This window comes from Mustela erminea, chromosome 1 (genome assembly GCF_009829155.1).
Source record: "Mustela erminea isolate mMusErm1 chromosome 1, mMusErm1.Pri, whole genome shotgun sequence".
In the NCBI taxonomy this organism is placed as follows: domain Eukaryota; kingdom Metazoa; phylum Chordata; class Mammalia; order Carnivora; family Mustelidae; genus Mustela; species Mustela erminea.
Genome location: NC_045614.1, coordinates 27,095,954 through 27,115,473, shown reverse-complemented (window position 1 = coordinate 27,115,473; position 19,520 = coordinate 27,095,954). Strand labels below are relative to the sequence as shown.

Here is a 19,520-nt window from a genome sequence, read left to right as displayed (position 1 = left end):
CTTCAGGGTCAGAGGTCTCCTAGAGGTTTTCCTTTGGTTTTTGCTTCCCTCTGGACCCCAGTGCTTAGATAGTGCTGGGCACGCAACCACATGGTTGGATAACAAAGCAACAGGGTTGGATAACAAAGCAAACCAAAGAGTTCCTACAACCTAACCCTCACACACCCACCCACAAGTACCTCACCAGCAGACTGTCCAGAATCTGAAATTCCACCATTGAACGTCACTTGGGGGAATTAAGAAACTCTTGTCATAGGGCACCAAGAAACCGGTCATAATCTCAAGTTCCAACTTGAGATGATTAACATAATTTCAAGTTACAACTCGGAGCTTCACAGTTTGCCAAGAGACTTCCTTTACAGCCTGCAATTTACAGACAAGGGAAGGGAAGCTCAGAGAGGTCAAGTGACATTTCCCGGTCTCATCTGCAGGGTCTGAGCCGGGGCCTCTGGACTCCAGGTGAGGGCTGTGGTGTCTGCTGATGCACAGGGAACCGGGTACGCATGTTCCGGGGACCTGCTCTGGAGTGCAGCCAGACGAGGAAGAGCCGGCGAGGGTCAGCAGTTGACACTCCCAGAGCTGTGCCCTCACCACCCCACCACCCCCGCAGAAGGGGGTGGTGGCAGAAGGCAGAACGGGTCACACCACCTGAGGGAGCCAGTGCAGGAGAGGAAAGCAGGGAACTCGGCCTGGGGACCCTGAGAGCTGAGAGCCCGCCAGGCACTGCCTTCCGGTTTTCCATGTTCCAGCCCATTCCAGAGGAGGAGAAAGGGGCTGGGCCACCCACTAGAAACCTAGGCGTGCAGCTCCAGAGAGGCCTACAGGCAGACACAGGTGAGACAGGTAAGCTGGGTGGGGGGACAGGGGAGTGGGAGGCCCCTGAGGGCTGGACCACCTCAGTCATGACCCTCCCTGCGCTCCTAATGACTCTGAGCTTGGCTTTCTTTGATTTCATTTCAGCCCCTATTTGGAGACCCTGCCCGTAGGCCAGGCCCTGGCTAAGTGTTACTTTAACTTGACAAAGGACCCCGCCAGGGGAACTCCAGGGGAGGAGGGCTTGGGATTTTAAAGAGAGCAGTCAGGTGGGCCTCACTGAGGAGGTGACATTGAGCAAAGACTTGAAGGAGGTAATGAGGGAGCCAAGAGGACACCCGGGGGAAAGAGTGTTCCAGAAGAAGAGTTCGAGGCAGAGGATACAACCTGGCAGAGGTGGGGTGCAGGGGAGGCCTGCGGTGTCCAGGCACGGCAAGGTGGCAGCAACAGTAAGGGAGTGGAGCAGGAAGACAGGAGTCCAGCTCAGCGGCCTTGCAGGGATCCAGGGGGCAGATGAGAGGGGCTCCTTGACCGTGCCAGGCCCCTTGTCAGCACCCCCATGGCCCTGTCACCCCCTCGGGGGTGTGGGTTTGGAAGCCTGCATACAAACCCGACTTGCCGCTTGTGGCTACATGACCTCACAGAGTGTCCTTCCTTCCCATCCTGACCTCCTGTAAAACAGGCTAGTAACAGTAGCGTATCTATAGGGCTGCGTTGGCTGCCTGCGGGAAACACGGACCACATGCCTCTGGACAGCTAGGCGTGGGATCCAAGGAAGTGCCGACCACCCAGGCACTTGGGAGGGGAACATTCGGGCAAAAAAGGCATTGTTCCTATTGCCTACTCTAACAGCACCCAGCGGGGCAGCAAAGGGGCACTCAGTTTCTGGGGGGCGGGGGCGGCCGGGCAGGGTGCTACAGTCAGGAAGGCTCCTTGGAGGAGAGGTCCCTGGAGGTTGGGTCTGACTAGGAACAATGGGGGAGAGCGCCAGAGGCAAAAGGGAGCTGGAGCAGGAGGGGAGCTCCCCGGGTGCTGGAGTAGCTGATCCAGGGCTAGGGGCAGGTTGGGGGAAGGTGCTGGAAGCCTGGGAGCATAGACTCTCTCCCGCAAAACAGTGCGCACCAAGGGGCAAATTCCAAGTGGAGGGTGGCGGGGAGACACAATGTGACTGCAGCTGAAGAGCTCCACCTGGCAGCCTGACAAGGGAGAGGCCCAGGTTAGGTGAGAGATGGTGGGGGCGGGGTGGGGACAGACAGGGGGATGGAATAAATGCATTTGAGATACTCAAGAAGCAGACTGGAGCCTACCTGACGGTTGCCTTGCTGTGGGGGAACAGGGGCTTCTGAGTGTCAGGGGGTTTGCCGAAGGACTTAGGTCCATCCTGAGTCCCCCGCAGGGGGACGCACAGGGATCCCGGGGGGGGGGGGGGGACACTGCCCAGGCCCAAAGCAAGCTTCCTCCCCTCAGCTCTACGGTGCAGCTCACAGAAATGGACTGAGGGAGCCCAGGACTCAGGGGACCAGGTGAATGGGACCGCAAGTCCCTCGATCGAGGCCCCCTGGCTCTGTGGTCAGACCCTATCCAACTCCTGGCTGCCTCAAGCTGTGCAGCTAGAGGCCACACAGATGCTCAGTGTCACCAAATATTTGTGCATGAGTGACTTGAATTACTGTGCGAGAATTCCCCCAGGTAACCCATGCAGTACAGGTTGCAGTGGATGGAGCTCGGGCCCTGTGACTGGATCCCGTCCAGATATCGACAAACGGTCCTGCTCTACCATTTACAGAGCAATTACTGCATGCCTGGCCAGACGAGGGCACCCTGGGAAAGGGGGTGGGGGTGTGGGGCACTCGCATATTTCAGGGCAGTTGCTTTCCTACCCGGAGGGGTCCCTAGCTGATGTTCAGCTCTGGGCACTTCCTCCTCCTACACAGAGGTCCTTAGTCCCCCCGGAGCTCGGAGCACTAGGCCAGAAGTATCTCTCCTGAGGCACCAGGCAGCTCCAGGCTAGGATGGACAGCCCAGTGCACCGAGTGTCCCTGGGGGATACCTGGAGCAGGCGAGTGCACCCTGACATGGCGAGTGAGAGGTTCATACAGTCCTTCAGCGTGGAACAACTCACCAACATCCTGGATGGAGGTGCCCAGAACACTGCACTCCGGAGGAAAGTTGGTAAGAGGGAGCTGGGGAGTGGAGCCCCTGGTTTGTGCCCATATGCCTTTCTTGGAAGAAGAGTCCTCCACTAGCAGTCCCACCTTCAAATGACAAATTTTGCTCTCAAAATTCCACTGTTAGAGATTCATTCCTTTGGCCTGGGAGGACCTCTCTAACAAGTCCATATTCCCTGAGCCCAACTGAAGGATAGAAGAGTCTTAGGCAGCAGAAGACCGGGATGCTGGTCCTTAATCTGCCACTGCCTAGCTTTGTAACCTCAAGCAAGTCACCTTCCCACCTCTGGTGCTCAATCATTACATCAGTAAAATGACAATGTCTGACTTCCTTTCCATGTCCACAAGGCAAGAGGGTGGAAAGATCTAAAGGTGCCAGGAACCTCACCCTGGTCTCTAAGCCCTCTGTTCTCTGTCTCTGGAAGAGAGCATCATCCACAGTGACCCAGAGTTTAGCGTGAAGGATAATTATTTCATGACCCAGAATGAACGTTATGTGGCCGCCGTCCAGAAGAGATTTCACCTCCAGATAATAGCAAAGCGCCTCGGCTGGTCGGAAAACAGTCCTGAATTCTATTATGCTTACAGGTACTCACTCCCAGGGCAGCCTCAACGGTACCAGGGTCCCTGTCTCTGGTGGGCTACTCCAGCACCGTGTCCTTTCCCCCACAGAGCCCTTTCTGGAGAACTGGCATTAGGCCTACACACCGTGTTCCTGAAATCCCTCCAGAGCCTGGGCTCTGAGGAGCAGATTGCCAAATGGACCCCGCTCTGCAATGAGTTCCGGATCATTGCATCATATGCCCAGACAGAACTGGGACACGGTGAGCCTGCGTTTCTGCATGCGCGGTTCCAGAAAGCCCACTCACAGCTGAGTAGTCAGAGATTGTGTATTTCCTATGGAAACATTCCAGCAGGTGGCAGTCAAGGGTCTGGAAGGAGGGGGGTTCCCTTTCCTAGTTTAAAGAAACGCACCACATGAGCTAGCGTGTGTGGCACAAGTCATTCCTTCTAGAAATGTCAGCAGGCGTCCCTTGTCACGGGCTGGACACGACTCCCCCACTCAGCCCACGGGTGAAAGACAAGAAATGCCTGTGAGTACAGCTGGGAGCTCCCCGACTCCAGATGAGGCTGGTGCCTGGCCGTTCTGGGCCCACCAGGACGCTGCCCCCCAGGTGGGAATACTATCCTGAACCCTGACTCACAGACTCCCCTCCTTGATTCCCAGGGACGAATCTTCGGGGCCTGGAGACTGAAGCCACCTATGATGCAGCCACCCAGGAGTTTGTGGTGCACAGCCCCACATTGACAGCCACCAAATGGTGGCCTGGGGACAGTGAGTATCCATCCGTACCCCCAGCCCTATCTGTCCCCAAGGAGAACAAAGTTGGACAGCAGAGTAGCATGGCTCTGAGGTCCACCAGACCGCAGACAGATTCCCTATTCCAGGCTGGTGAACTTGAATGAATCAATTCATATACTTGAACTTCAGGGTCTCACCCTGTCAACAGGGGGGATGGGAAGAATTTCATCCATGAGTGGCTGAGAGACCCCAGCTTTGAAGTAGCTGAGGAAACCCACCCGACCTGTTGGGGATAAGGGCCAGGGCGTCTCCCACAGGCACCCTGCCCCCACACAGACACACACGTGCACGCACACATCACATACACACGGCCCAGTCCCAGGCACTCTCACCTCCCAAGTTAGTGATTAAGCTTGCCAAGCCATCACCCAGTTAGTTCACAGATCGCCCCTGCTCCAGAAAGGCTCAGCCACCGTCTGGCTGCCGGCACCTCACTGCCCCCTGTGGCCACCAGGTGGCGACCGCACCATGATTCCCCCAGGCTCTGTCATTGTCCCAGAGGAGATCCCAACAAGGCCCTCTCCCCTGGATGTGACACACACCTGTGAGGGCCCGTCTGTGGCACTTCAGAACCAATTTGGTGAATGCTTCCATGGGAGAGAAAAAAAGGAATCCCAAGAGTACGCCTAAGCAGAAAGAAACAGGCCAGAGATAAGCAGAGAGGGAGAAAGCTTGAGAGAGGTCAAAGAAATAGGGACAGACAGGAGAGAGCAAAGAGAGAGGAGAGGGAGGGAATAGATGACCACTGTCAGAACTGCCGAAAAAAGGGGCGCCTGGGTGGCTCAGTGGGTCAAGCCTCTGCCTTCGGATCAGGTCATGATCTCAGGGGCCTGGGATCGAGCCCCATGTCGGGCTCTCTGCTTGGCGGGGAGGAAAGAAAAAGAAACCAGCTTTGGCAATAGGCAGGCTTGAAATCCCAGTGCCGCCCCGGTCCAGGCCAGTGACCTTGAGGGTCCAGGCCAGTGACCTTGAGGGGCCTCCCTCGCTTCTCTGAGCCTCAGTTTCCTTATCTGGCAAATGGGATTCATCATCCCCGCCCTGCGAGAACTGGAAAGCACCAGCACAGGGGCCAGCACCACCTGGATTTAGATAAATGGTAATTATCTGTATTCATTATTACTAGGTGGAGGATACAGTGATTCATTTATAGGTTTTTGAGGACGGAAAAAACAAAAATCTTGCTCATCTTGCAGTGCCTTTTGCAAAACACTGCTAGATTTGTTTGGTTCTTTGGCAACAGGTCTCCCTCTCTGGGATCGATGACTCTTTGAGGCCCCTGGGATGGGGGGTGGGGGTAGCAATACACACCTTTCCCTGTGATCCAGGACTGGTTTTCTCACCATGGATCCTAACAGACATACCCCAGCAGCTGTGGCATAAAGATCCTATCTCCCTGATTCCAAAGAAAATGACTCAAGGGCACACACTTCAGCCAGAAGACTGCAGAAGAACCAAATTTTTAAAGAAGCCAAGATTCCCCAGATCATTTCATTTAGGCTATTTGCATTAAAATCCATAACCTTTGTGTACTTTGGCTTTGGAAGTAGGGAGCATCTGGAGGGTGTGGAGGGCTCCGCACCCCTCAGGATCTCCAGCAGCCTCCTGCAGCCCCCTTGCCCCGTGCCTGTGTATTGTAGGGAGGTTGCTCCACACACGTGGCATTTAGACAGGACCCCCTGCACCTCCAGCCACCAAATGAATATCCATAAAGTCCACCAAGCCAGTGCGTTCTAGAGCCAGACGCTCGAATTAAAGCTCTCAAGACCGTTCCAGCCATTTCCAAGGATGGGTCAAGGCCATGTGAGTCAAAGGGTTTCCTGAAAAAGCATCACTTTGTTGCCCCATATGCTACCTCGTCCTCTGCCTGGCCCTCCCTGCCCTGTGTGACACCCCCCTGGGAAGGCCCTGTACCCTTCAGGCTCCTCGCACACTCTCCCCTGACCTCAACATTTGAGGCTGATCAAACAAAGCCCATCCCGGCTTCCCATGGTGCCCTGCCCTTCCCCAGGCCACCACGTTGGTCCTCCTGGCCCATTACAGACAGGGCCCACACCCAGGCTCCTGATAGGGAGAGTTAGCCTCCTACACCAGAGGTCATGCTGGGCCTCTCCTGTCTCTGCCTTCAGTGGGACGGTCAGCCACCCACACTTTGGTCCAGGCCCAGCTGATCTGCTCAGGAGCCCGGCAGGGCATGCACGCCTTCATTGTGCCCATCCGAAGCCTCCGGGACCACACCCCACTGCCAGGTAAGCCCATATGGCTCCCAGGACCACTGCCATGGAGAGACCCCACCAGGTCTCCCTATCCCAAGGCCCCAGAGCTCATGGGAGAAGCTGGGGCATGGCCCCCTTGGGCAGGTATGGGTCCCTGGAAAGACCTGGTGCTAACCAGCTGGGTGAACTTGAGCAACATTCAGGACCTGTCTGACCTCAGCTTGGTCACCTGCAAAACAGAGTAATAACCCCATGTGACAGGCTGCTGTGAGGCTCAGGGGAGGTGGAAGGAATGGGAGGGGGGTACCCGGCACACAGAAAGCACTTGGCTCACAGACATTCCCATCTCCATCTCCTTCTAGGAGTCACTGTTGGAGACATCGGGCCCAAGATGGACTTTGACAACATAGACCATGGCTTCCTGCGACTGGACCACGTGCGGATCCCTAGAGAGAACATGCTGAGTCGCTTTGCACAGGTGGGAGTCTCGCATGCCTACACTGCCTAAAGAAGGGACAGTGGCCCCCTGTGGAATGCTGCTGGCTTTGGGTCTTCCTCCAAAGAGCAGAGTTTGGGGCACCCCACCCCACTCTAGAGGGACTCTGGCATCCCACAGATCTGGGTAAAGCCCCAGTTTAGGAGCTGTGTGATCTTGGGCAAGTCGCTTGACCTCTCTGAGCCTCAGAGTTCTCATGGATCAATGCTCAGAGCTCCATGTGGTGGTAGAGCAGTCCTAGGGCAGGGTGGCAAAGCGATGGGAGACGAGGGAAGGGCTGAGGGTGACCAGCTTATGTACCTACCGTAAGGCCTGGACAACCAGTCACTGACCAGACATGAGCCAAGTGCTGGAGGAAGTTCTGGAGGTCCCCATGTTGCCAGGCATTCCCTTTAGCTGTGGATTTGGGGAAGGTCCTGGGTGTCCCAGGAGAGGAGCCATGAACCCAGGCACTGGAGGCAGGGACAGATCAGCAGAAAGCACAGGTGTGTTTCACAACCAGCGCACCTGGCTGGCGGTCAGCCACCTGCTCCCGGCGAGCAGTCTGAGGACGGTGTGCCTGGAGGGGACGGAAGCCCCACGGTCATGGGTGTAGGACAGACTCAGGGGCTTTGGCTCAGACCCAGCACCTGTCTCTGGTCCCCCAGGTCTTGCCAGACGGCACCTACGTCAAGCTGGGAACACAGCAGACCAACTACTTTTCCATGGTGGTGGTGCGGGTGGAGTTGCTCCTGGGCGAGATCATCCCTCTGCTGCAGAAGGCCTGTGTCATCGCCATCCGCTACTCAGTCATCCGCCGCCAATCCAGCATCCGGCCCAGGCAAGGAGCACCCACACGCTGACCATGACAGACAGGGCTAGCTCTCCATCCCACAGCGCCTGCCCCCTGATGCCGCCCCTCTGCCCGAGTGGGGTGCTGGGAATATTTGTGACCCCCCACAACACACGCACAACCTCTGGCCAGACCCAGCCCGTCTGGCCCTGCCTGCGGGGTCTCCATCGGGTTCTCTCTGTCCCTGGCTGATCTACCACCAGAGATCGCGGTCTGGGTTTCTCTGTGATCCTGTACCGTCAGATCTGACTCAGATCTGTCTGTCCGGGTTCAGCGCAGCTATGACTGGCTGACTGTGTCTGGGTTGTCAGCTGCTTGCCAGAGGCGGGGGACTGTGGCTCCTGAGTTCTGTCGGGGTGGGAGTGAGTGTGTCTGGGAAAGGCTGGCTGTCACGTCGGGCGGTGTGTGGCTGAAGTGGGTTCTGTCCAGCTGTGGCTGTCCACACCCACATGTGGCACATCCAAATCTGGACCCATTCTGTTGCCTGTGGTTGTGTCCAGTGGGTACCCCCTCTGCCCCATGGGACTGAATAGCAGACTGTAGTTATTTGAATATTTATTTCAACAATCTTCAACCCAACATGGGGCTTGAACTCACAACCCTGAGATCAAGTTCCACAGGCTCTTCCCACTGAGCCCTCCAGGCACGCCGGGACTCTCTCTTTTTCACCGTGTGTTATGTTCCCCCACGCTCATGCGGGCCTGTGTAAACATACGCGGTTGCCAGCAAATGAAAATACAGGACTGCCCGTTAAATTTGAATTTTAGGTAAACAGTAAATAATTTTTTAGAGTAAATATACCCTCAACGGGGACATGCAGCCAAGATGTGGCAGCGAGGAGCTGAGCATATGGTACCAGAGTGGGAAGACAGGCACAGTCCAGCTGACTAAACTCGTGGTGCTGAGGGATGGACTTCAGCCTGGCAGTTTCTTGTCCCAACTCAGCTAAGTGACCCTGGGCGAGTCCTTTGCCCACTCTGGGCCTTGATTTTCTTATCTGGAATATGAAGAGTGGGAGAACCTCCAATCTAAGGACCCAGTATTGTTTCATGCCATGGGCTCGAGGATCCAGAAGACTAAAGCAAAATGGACTGAGGGTCTGAGGCCAGACAGACCTGGGGGACACACAGCTGGGCCGCTTGCCAGTTGTGGGAGCTGGGGCAAGGCGCACCACTTCTTTGTCCCTCAGTGTCCTCACCTACAACACAGGGCATGACAGGAGCAATCCTTTAGGGCACTGTGGAGAGTGAAATGCAAAAAAGCAAGCCAGGCCCATAGCCCAGGGTCCTTTTCCTCTGGCAAACCCAAGATACTGGGAATGGCCTGGGTATCGAACTCCCCCTTGCTGAGGGAGTCTTCTCTGGAGGACAGGGGTGCTGGGGGAAAAGGTGCTGCTGCTGAAGTCCTGTCCAGAGCCCAGTTTTCTGGGTTCCACAAGTGTCCCAAGGATAGTTATAAAAGTATGTGTCTGAGGAACCTGGGTGGCTCAGTCGGTTAAACAACTGAATCTTGGTCACAGCTCAGGTCATGATCTCAGGGTTGTAGGGTTGAGCCCCAAGTTGGGCCCTGTGCTCAGTGGGGAATCTGTTTGAGATTCTCTCTTTCTCTCCCTCTGCCCCTCCCCCCCATGATATATAAATAAAATCTTTTTTTTTTTTTTTTAAGTGTCCAAATGAGGAGCTGCTAACCCAAGATTCTCCCCAACAGTCATGGGAGGCTTCTTACATTCACACTTCCTTTTAATCCACAAAGAGTTATCCCGGTCCCCTTCATGCTGGGCACTGTCTCAGGCACTGCAGACACATCAATGGACAAGGCAGACGTAGTCCCTGCCTTGGGATTCCATCAGGCCCAAGTTCACATCCTCAGAGTTACTGATTAGACTTGATCTACCCCCCAGCACATACTATACTTGCACCTGGACAGTGAAAGGTCAAGTGAAACTTGATGTGTACAAGACCGCAAGCCCTCACTTGAAGTCCTTGGGACCAAATGCATTGGAATTCAGAACTTTCCAGATTTCGGCAAGATAATATGGTGCATATGCTATAATTCTGTACACGTCCCCCATAAGGGGCAAAACCCATAAGCAAACCTGTCAATATTTCTACAGAGAAATGTGTGGATACTCATGTTAGATGGCACTTTAAGATTATTATTAACCTCATGTCAGTTCAGGTCAAGTTTTGCAGTGAGTTATAAAAAACTATCAGTTTTTACACCTCTTATGGCTCTGGGGATATAGGAAGTTGAGGGAGCTGTAGTGATCTTCTAAACCTTCTGCTTTTCCTCTCCTCAGCGACCCAGAGGCAAAAATCCTGGACTACCAGACGCAGCAGCAGAAACTCCTCCCTCAGCTGGCCACAGCCTATGCATTCCATTTCCTGGCGAGCAACCTCTTGAAATTCTTGCACAGCTCCTATGATGCCATTCGGAACAAAGACTTCAGCCACCTGCCAGAGGTACCTGCTCTCTGCTGGGGGGGGTGGGCAGGAGCTGGTAAGATGGCTGAAATTGTTCCTCCCACTGGGAAGCAGCCCCACTCTTGTTCCCATGAACTCCTTTTACTCCCTCCCCCAGCCTCCCAATATCCCAGGGCACCCAGGGCAAACTGTACCCCAACATATAAATCCACCTACATATGGCCTCCAGAAAGCTCCAGAAATGCTAGAGGGAATAATCACACATAAAACATAGAACCCAGGAACACAATCCCTGGTGTGAATTTGAAACCTAAAAAGCTCTGAAAAATGAGCATCGTTGAGAACATATTTGGTGGCATGATATGACCTGAATTGATCTGATATATCTCACTGGATATGTATACCTTTTGCAGCCAAAATACTAATGAGTATGATCACTAAGGCTGCCCCAGACTTTTCCGGGTATTATATATAATCTGCCTTCAGTGCTCTCCCTTAGCTTTCTAAAATCCAAAAAATAGCAATTCCAAAACCCATCTGGCCCCAAAGGGTCTCGAATGAAGGATTATGGACTTAGATATACACTGAGGTTCTGTCCACCAGACCATGGGCTTCATAAGCATTGGTTCATTAATCCTTCCAGTTGTGCCACTGGCCCCATTGGTAGTTCCATTTTACAGACTGGGAAAGTAAAGCACAGAGAGATTACCGGTTATGACCTTCCTCCCAAGGGTTTAGAAGCCCGAAAGATGGGTAAGGGCTTTCAAGAACCAAAAGCTCAAACAGGTCTGCTGCGTGGCTGCCCCTCCTACAACCCAGACCACTGGGGTTGATGGTGGACCTCCACGGTCCCAGGCCTGCTCTCCAAAAATTCCACTTGCCAGCAAAATCCATAACTCCTAGATGATGGTGAGCCCACTCCAGGAAGGCCCGTCTTCCCGAGATCCTGGAGACGCTGGCGAGGACAGGTTCCCTTTGTTTTTACTGCGCCTACAGCTACATTGCCTCATCGTAGGACCTTGGGCAAGTCACATAACATCTCTGAGCCTCAGCCTCCTCCATGAAGTTTCGAGGGAAATCTTTCTTACTTCACAGGGTTGTCATGGGCATACAGCAGGTGCTCAGTGAGTGGGAGGCATGGTTGTTCCTGGAGGGCCCCCTGACTCACCGCGATCCCCTGTTCTTGCAGCTTCACGCCCTGAGCGCAGGCATCAAGGCCATGACGTCAGACTTGTGCTTCCAGGGTTCCGAGCTGTGCCGCCGAGCCTGCGGCGGCCACGGCTACTCGAAGCTGAGCGGCCTGCCCTCTCTGGTCACCAGAGTGACAGCCTCCTGCACCTACGAGGGTGACAACACTGTACTCTACCTGCAGACGGCCAGGTAAGGCCCCTGCGTGGGCTGATGCAGCACCTGAGGCCGCCGGCGGGGGCGGGCACCGGGCGGCGCCGAGCGAGCAGAGGCCGACTGCGCACAGTCTCCAGTCCACCCCGAGCTTTCGGTAGGCGGGACAGGAGCACAGCTTTCCCTTGCTTCACAGCCTTCAGGGGCTCCCCACAGCTCACGGGAGGGAAACGCCAGGCTGCACCTGCTCCCTGCGGCCTGCCCCGCCCCTGACCCCGCCTCCCTTCCCACGTGCTCTCCCTCCCCCTTCGTGTTCCCCCTGCCCCACGTGCTCCCGCTTCCCCTCGTGCTCTCCCTTCCCCAGCTGGACCCGGTTCCTGTTTCCCATCACAGGCTCCCGGAGCTTCCCTCCCCCGAGAGCTCTACCCCAGCCTGCTGGACCTGCCGCTCCTCTCAGCCCTCGGGTCCCGGCTTAGCTGCCCGCCCCGACTGAACACGCCCGGCTTCCACTGAGCGAGGGGCTGTTCTCTGTGAGCCCGAGTTTTGAGGGGCTTGCTCACCGCGGGTCCCCGGGTTTAGCACCGGGCTTGCCCGCAGAGCCTCCCACGTGAGAGGCAGGAAGGGAGGCAGCATTTGCCTCCGCGCAAAGTGGAGGATTCTGTTCATTCTCTTCTGGGGGTTGGGGGTGGGGGGGCTCGGACTGACAAGGCCTTTCCCGTCCGTAGAGTATTATGGGAGGTTTTCTCAAATGATAAGGGGGCTACAATATCCTGTATTAGACATGCAGTGCCCCATCATTATAGGAGCATTGCAAGTATTTCCAGTTTTCACAAACCTTCTGTCAAGTGACTGTTATTATCCCCATCTAGAGATGGAGAAACTGAGGCCAAGGGAGATGAGGTAACTTGGACCAGCCAGAGGTATCTGTAGAGCTGCGCTGGAAATCCAGGGTTGGCTGAGCCCAGAGCCTTTAACCATTGGGTCGTCAGAGGAAAGAAGCCGAGAGTCACCTGTAACTCTCCTCATGTTAGCATTCTTAACCCCTGTCCTTTCTCAAGCAAGAAAATTTGATTTCTGCCATCACTGTACAGTTGAGCACGAATCCCCAAATCCCAAGATCCTAACCAGGAGAAAGGATTCTGTTTGCTCAGATACCAAAAGGGTTTACATTCTGGATCTGAATGTCTGCGCAGCTCTGCAGCTCCAGCCTCCTTTCCTTAGGGAAGAGACTACAGCCTCAGGGTGTGTTTTTCTGAGGGCCTCACAGCAGGCGGGCTCAGGGGGCTCTGGAGTGAGCATGCCCATGGGAGGGGCAGGAGCCTGCATGGCCCCAGTTCTCCTGTAGGGAGTATAAGACTGCGTGTTTTCCCCACTGCTCACCTGTTTCCCCCGCCTCCACCCCCAGGTTTCTAGTGAAAAACTACCTGCAAACTCAGGCGATCCCAGGCTCCACACAGAAGTCTCTCCCTCCGTCTGTTGCATACCTGACTGCACCCTACCTGGCCAGGTGCCCAGCCCAGAAAGCAGCTGACTTCCTCCACCCAAAACTTTACACCACTGCCTGGGCACACGTGGCAGCCAGGTGAGTAAGAAATTGGCCATTCACCTGCGGGCAGGCTCCTTCCCACACTAGGGCCTTTGGAGCGGGGCTGGGTGAGCATTCGTGGATACTCCTCTGAGAAGAACCCCCCCCCCCTCCCCAACCTCAGTCCTCTCGGTTCCTGCCACCATGGGCAGAGAAGGGGAAGCCACATCCATGAGCCACCATCACTTCCCCATCCTGGCCGAGCTGGTAGAAGGACATCACCCCTCTGGCCAGTGCAAGGAAATTCTTTTTTTTTTTTTTTAAGAATTTTTTTGGGGGGAGCGCCTGTGTGGCTCAGTTGGTTGAGCGACTGCCTTCAGCTCAGGTCACGGTCCCGGAGTCCCAGGATCGAGTCCCACATCAGGCTCCCAGCTCCATGGGGAGTCTGCTTCTCCCTCTGACCTCCTCGCCTCTCATGCTCTCTCTCACTGTCTCTCTCTCTCAAATAAATAAATAAAATCTTTCAAAAAAAAAGATTTTATTTATTTAAGAGTGAGAGAGCAAGAGCATGAGCAGGGCAGGGGCAGAGAGAGAAGCAGACTTCCCACTGAGCAGTGGCGTGCTCCTAGGACCAAGACCATGACCTGAGCTGAAGTCAGCAGCTCAACCAACTGAGCCACCCAGGCGCCCTGAACTTTTTCTATCTTTAGGCTCTTACTGTGATTTGCAGTGCAATGAACATGCCCATTTGTAAATACCACAAATGTATCAGTATGTAAATACTGATAAATAATAAATATCAATACTGTATTTAAAATATCCCACAAACTGGGGCACCTGGGTGGCTCAGTGGGTTAAAGCCTCTGCCTTCGGCTCAGGTCATGTCTCAGGGTCCTGGGATGGAACCCTGAGTTGGGCTCTCTGCACGGCGGGAGCCTGCTCCATCCCCCAACGCCACCACTGCCTGCCTCTCTGCCTACTTGTGATCTCTGTCTCTGTCAAATAAATAAATAAAATCTTTAAAAAAATAGAAATTTAAAAATAAAACACCAAAACAAGCTGGAAGAAATATTATCAGCATATGAAAAGAGGTCTTATACCCTTACCTGTGGTCGAAAGAATGGCTAATAATTATTTCAAGATCACAAGCAACTTTGGACATTCATTTATTTATTCCACAAATACTAAGTGCCTACAGGGCACCAGGCACTATTCCAGGCATTTTGGATTTATCAGGAAACCAGTCGCAAAAAGCCCAGGCCTTACAGAACTAATGTTTTAGTTGGGGGAGGTGGTGAGTCCCCAGTAAAGCTTTTCGGGGTAGTTAAAATGCCATTATATTGAATTTTGCTTGGAATTCGATGTGACATCTGTTTATCTACTCCCTTACAAGTAAGAAAAGATAAATATTGCTTAATAAACAGTGTGTTTTGCATAGAAATTCCAAGGGTCATGAGTGGATGGGCAGGGAATAGAAAATAAAAGAATAAAGGTTATGTACATGGCAAATGACCGACTTAGTGGTTTGGGGGACAAGAGTTTGTTTAGTTTTCTTTTCTTTTCTAGCCTTTTAAGGTCCCTTAGGTAGAACCTGGAACAGACCAGGTGACTGACAGGTGTCAGTAGCCTTTACAGGAAAACCATTGTCCTTGCTCAGCCACAGAAGGCAGTCAAGGGATGGCTTGGAAACACTGACATAAGGTGGCGTCTGCATTAGAAAGGAGGGTCAGTGCCCGCCCCGGAGCCCTGAGGCTTTCCAGCTCCAAGGTCAGGACAGCTCTATCCTTTACTCTGTGACCCCAGACCGGTGAAGTGAGCCAGTCTGGGACTCAGCTTTCCCCATTGTAAACTGGGAATGCCTAGCCTTACAAGGGTTAGAGAGAGAATGTATAGTCACCATTTAGCTTTGCAACACAAACCAATAGTCAATCAACGGGAATGACTGCATTTCTACTTCTGAGGGATTCCCAGGTAGCCTGAGACCAGACTCCACCAGTGTCCTTCCCACTCAGTCAGGAAATGGAACCATTTTTTTCCCCCCTCTGGCCTTCAGGCTCATAAAGTACTCAGCGCATCACCTAGAGACTCTGATACGATCTGGGGTTGACTGGGCTGAGGCATGGAACCAGACCACGGTCATACACCTCCAGACTGCTAAGGTGAGCTGCCCCTCAGCTGAAGCGCCAGCTGAAAGGGACCTGTTTGATTCCCGAGCAGACCATCACGCTGAGCAAATCTGAGCTCTGCCATTATTCCCCAGCCTGGCTCCGTGGCTGCCCTCGTTTCACTTCCAAGGCTTTCGTCCAGGGTATTTTAATTAAAGGACTTAACTCCAAAGCAGTCTTGCTGACAGCTCTTAGGGAAAAATGTAATGAGGCAGTGTTATTGGATTTGCTTCAGGTTGTTCAAATATTTCCTCCCAGATAGAAAAGCAGGTCAAGTCTCCCTTTAGCCCCACAGGCAAGCCTTAGATGTCTGATTCAATTTCTACTATGTTTTGTGTTTGTGCATAATTCACATTCAGTCAGCAAATATTTGAGCACCCGCTCAACACCAGGCATGGGTTGGGGGCTGGGGCCTCCATGGTGCCCTTACACCCAGTGCCATCAAGGCAGCACTGTGATGGGGAGACACAGGCTGCCGTGGGATCCCAGAGAGGTGCGGCTCTTACCCGGCGTGAGGATCCGAAAGGCTTCCCAGAAGGGACGTAGAGGCCAGGACTTCAAGGAGGAGCTGAAATTAGCCAGGCAAAGGTAGATGCTGTGGTTTGGGAAACAAAGGTTTCCTGGCAAAGGGAACAGCAGATGGAAAAGGAAGAGGCAAGAAAAGGCCCGGTGCTTGAAGAAATGCAAATCCTCCCAAGGAGGAGCTCAAGGAGGAAGACTGAACCCAGGAGAGGAAGGCAGTTAGGGGATGGAGAAAGGTAGGCAAGGCCTGGGACCTTCTGCCTCACTATGAGGAGTTTGATTTTGTTCCATGGGAAGCCTTGGCCGACTTTGTATCACGGGAGTGAGGTGATCAGAGTTTCAGTGTAGAAGAATCACGCAGGCTGCCTGGGAAGCAATGGACTGGAGGCTGGAAGCCAGTTAGGATCAAGCAGCGGCAGTCTGGCCAAGGGCTGAGGATGGTCCCGACCATGACCTTGGCAGAGGGCATGGAGAAGAGTGGGTGGATACAGACATATTAAGGGGGTAGGAGATAGTGACAGGCTTCTTAGAGTAGTGGGCTGGGGAAGAGGTTGAGTCCTGAGCTCTAGCTTAGGCAGCTGAGACTCTGTCCCTACCTACCGCTGGAAAACCAAGATGAATGCTCGGATCCTCAAGCATCAGGCCCAGGAACTGGCAGAAAAGCCCTAGGAGTGCTTTGTAGAGCCCTCGCGGCGCGGGCTGGGCATGAGCGCCCCCTGGTGACTCGCCCCCTCTACCACAGCAGCTGGTGCTGGTCTTACAGGGGCCACCATCCTCCAGGCTGTGTCCACCGCAGAAGCACTCCCTGCTGTGCTAAATGTCCTATCAACACAGGCGAGGGTGAGCCAAGGCTGTGTTCTCATCAGACAAGCACAAAAGGAACCCCAGCTGCCCATGATGCATCCGTTTTCCAAATCTGTGCTCTGTCTTCCAGTGGAGTGGACACTGCATGCCAGGGTTACCTCATTACTAAATACCACCCTGGCGGGGAGAGCAGCATAATCTCCATTTCAAGGATGAGGAAGCAGAACTCAAAAGAATTAAGTCTCAGAAGTAGAAAATAGTTAAGATGCTTTGCTTTCCTCTCCCTCACAGAGGCAAGCTGTGTTCTCAGGGAGCCACTGTGTGTAAGGGAGGGAGGTGATCCCCGAGTTCTAGGGTTACCGAGGGTAGAGAGTTCCACCAGCCTAGAGGAGAAGAGCAAGTCCCTTCTCCTCCGGCCATTGTAAGCTGAAGAAGAGTGGCTTCCTGGGGAGATGGTGCCCAAGCTGACTCTCCGAAGTCAGAAGGGGCAGGGAAATCTGCAATTTCTGAGCTTCATGCTTTGGAAGAACCATCTACTCTACAGACTCACCAAGTCCCATCTAGAAACCATAAATATGCAGGGAGAGAGTGAGCAACACAAGGGGAGTGGGGACAGTGGCAGAGTGGTGGCCTAAGTTCTGTTCCCAGCTCTGTGCATGACCGGCCTCTCTATGTGACCTCCAGTGTCCTTCCTTCTCTGGGCTGTAACTTCCCAGTCTGTAAAACAAAGGGGCATGAAAAAGACCTTTAGGTTCTGACGAGTTCTGGTCCTATTATCTGAGACCCTGCTCAGGAGAGAGGTCCATCCCTAGGACCGCGGGAGCAAATGCTGGCCCTCATTCTAATCCAGCCTCGGTCTCTCATGGCTTTGGCAATGCAGGGGAATGGTGAAGAGTACAGATGCTTAACCAGGAGATGGACTATTTTGGTGTGGATCTTGTTACTACCACTTGCTAGCCAGGTGACCTTGGGCAAGGAACTTAATCCCTCAATGCCTCAGTCTCCTCATCTACAAAATGGAGCCAATCATAGTACCTACCTTTTAAGATTATTATGGAGATTAAATGAGTTAATACATGTAAAATGTAAAATGCACCTAGCATATAAATGCTACACATCCCACCCCACACACCAAATTAGTCAGGAGGCAAGGTTTAAACCAACACACACAAAAAGTAAATAGAGTTCGTTGCATTTGGAGCATGGTGCCAAAGTTTGGCTCACCCTGTCACCGGAACAGAAGCCACGGAGGCCAAGACCCTCCAGCAGCTTTTTCTCACTCCACTCCACAGCCCAGGGCCCTGAGAGTTTAAGGATGTGGTCCTCAGATGAGAAAAGGGAAGCCGGGTCTTTCTGACTCAGCGGGGGCAGCAACGCACATCTGCTCCCCTTCTGCACCCAACTGTTGTGAACCCAGTGTGGCTGGGAGCACACCAGGTCCTGGCGGCAGAGTGTGTCGTTAGCCCCCGTGTGAGGCCTTCGTGGGGAAGGCAGATCCTTTCCAAGTGAGAAACCTGATGGGCTCACTTTCCTGTTGAAGACTGTGGCTCTCTGACCCCCACGGAAAGAAATCCCAACTGATGTGATCTGATGTGGGTCTCGGGAGTGAATGGTCAAGAAAGAATTCTTGAGCCATTTTCGGTGCAAAAAAGGTGGTTTTATTAAAGCCCAGGGGCAGGACCAGTGAGCAGAAAGAGCTACCCTGGGAGTATGAGGAGCGATTGATTGCATACATTTAAACTGGGAGGGGTAGAGACAAAAGGAGTTTTCAAAAAGGATTTTCATACATTCGAGAAGACACTGGATCCTGGAGGCCCCGTTATTGTCAAGCTAAGGTGTTTTTTCCCCTCTAGTAAGGCATTAACATGAAGACAGTTCAGTTGTGCAGTTCAGTTCCTGGAGGAATGTCATACTCTGTCTGTCTCAAGTATTTGTCAGCGGGCTGCAAGTTAGAGGAAAATTTCATCTTATCTACATTTCTTTTGCCTTTGTTCCCCACTTCCCCAGCCCTGTGGATCACGGCCCTTCACTGACGCGGGGCTATGTGGGGGGGCAGCCTCACCACTGCAGGTCGGTCATTGCCTCACTATGCCCCAGGGGGCAGCCCCAGCAGACTGGGGCAGCCTCCTGCAAGCACAGTCCAGTGTGCACGCAATAACTCCGGCCCTGTCCCTGCCCCTTGTCAGACTTCTTTGAACCCTCCAGACAGTCTAAGCCTTGCTACTTAAGGCATTACTGGGAAGCTACCTGGAAATTTGCATTTTCACGAGATGCTCAGCTGATCTGTATGCACATAAACATTTGAGAAGAGTTTTGTTTGTTTGCCTTTTCTCCCTCCCCACCCCCCATGGAATTCGTATACCTAACTTGATAACAATAATGTGCATTTGTCTTGGGGAGAAGGGGAATATTCAAAAATATTAAACAACCAGCAGGGGGGCACAGACTAATCAGAAAGCACTACAGGCGTCACAGAAGCAGGGGCCTGAAAGCTTCCTGCTGGGTCAGGCATTCATCCTTTATTTGCAGAGCTGTGGGGAGGAGGGAGTCCCAGGGAAGGATCCTGGCTTGACAGAGAGGGGAGTCTCACTAGGTTGAGGGCTGTGGTCACTTACCAAGTGGAACTACTGACAAAGCCAGACTGTTGGGTATGGGTCAACTAACAGCCCTGCTTACCTTGCAGAGTTTACTTTCTAGCTGGGATACATTTTATGTCCATCATGTACCTCTACTTTCTCACCCCGAGACACACAAAAGCTTGCGCGCGCGCGCACACCCACCCACACACACACACACACACACCCTGCTGCCTTGAACACAGCAAACAACAAACAGCTGTTTTCTTCAGAAATGTG

General features: G+C 53.4%; 1 protein-coding gene across 7 annotated transcripts in view; it reads left to right on the top strand.

The window, feature by feature from the left end:
* The first annotated feature begins 366 nt into the window (after window positions 1-366).
* ACOX2 (acyl-CoA oxidase 2) overlaps window positions 367-19,520 on the top strand; it is a 31,834-nt gene continuing 12,680 nt past the window's right edge. Inside the window, exons 1-12 of one of the 7 annotated variants that reach the window (XM_032323781.1) lie at window positions 367-459; window positions 750-843; window positions 2,748-2,985; window positions 3,407-3,805; window positions 4,210-4,317; window positions 6,471-6,590; window positions 6,920-7,035; window positions 7,701-7,873; window positions 10,185-10,347; window positions 11,498-11,688; window positions 13,055-13,231; window positions 15,228-15,333. In XM_032323781.1, the coding sequence (XP_032179672.1) occupies window positions 2,826-2,985; window positions 3,407-3,805; window positions 4,210-4,317; window positions 6,471-6,590; window positions 6,920-7,035; window positions 7,701-7,873; window positions 10,185-10,347; window positions 11,498-11,688; window positions 13,055-13,231; window positions 15,228-15,333 (1,713 nt within the window). In that variant the 5' untranslated portion in view covers window positions 367-459; window positions 750-843; window positions 2,748-2,825. Of the gene's footprint in view, window positions 460-533; window positions 844-2,041; window positions 2,986-3,406; window positions 3,806-4,209; window positions 4,318-6,470; window positions 6,591-6,919; window positions 7,036-7,700; window positions 7,874-10,184; window positions 10,348-11,497; window positions 11,689-13,054; window positions 13,232-15,227; window positions 15,334-19,520 lie in introns of those variants that run through there. The other 6 variants (XM_032323803.1, XM_032323797.1, XM_032323790.1 and 3 more) reach the window with 6 other exon arrangements.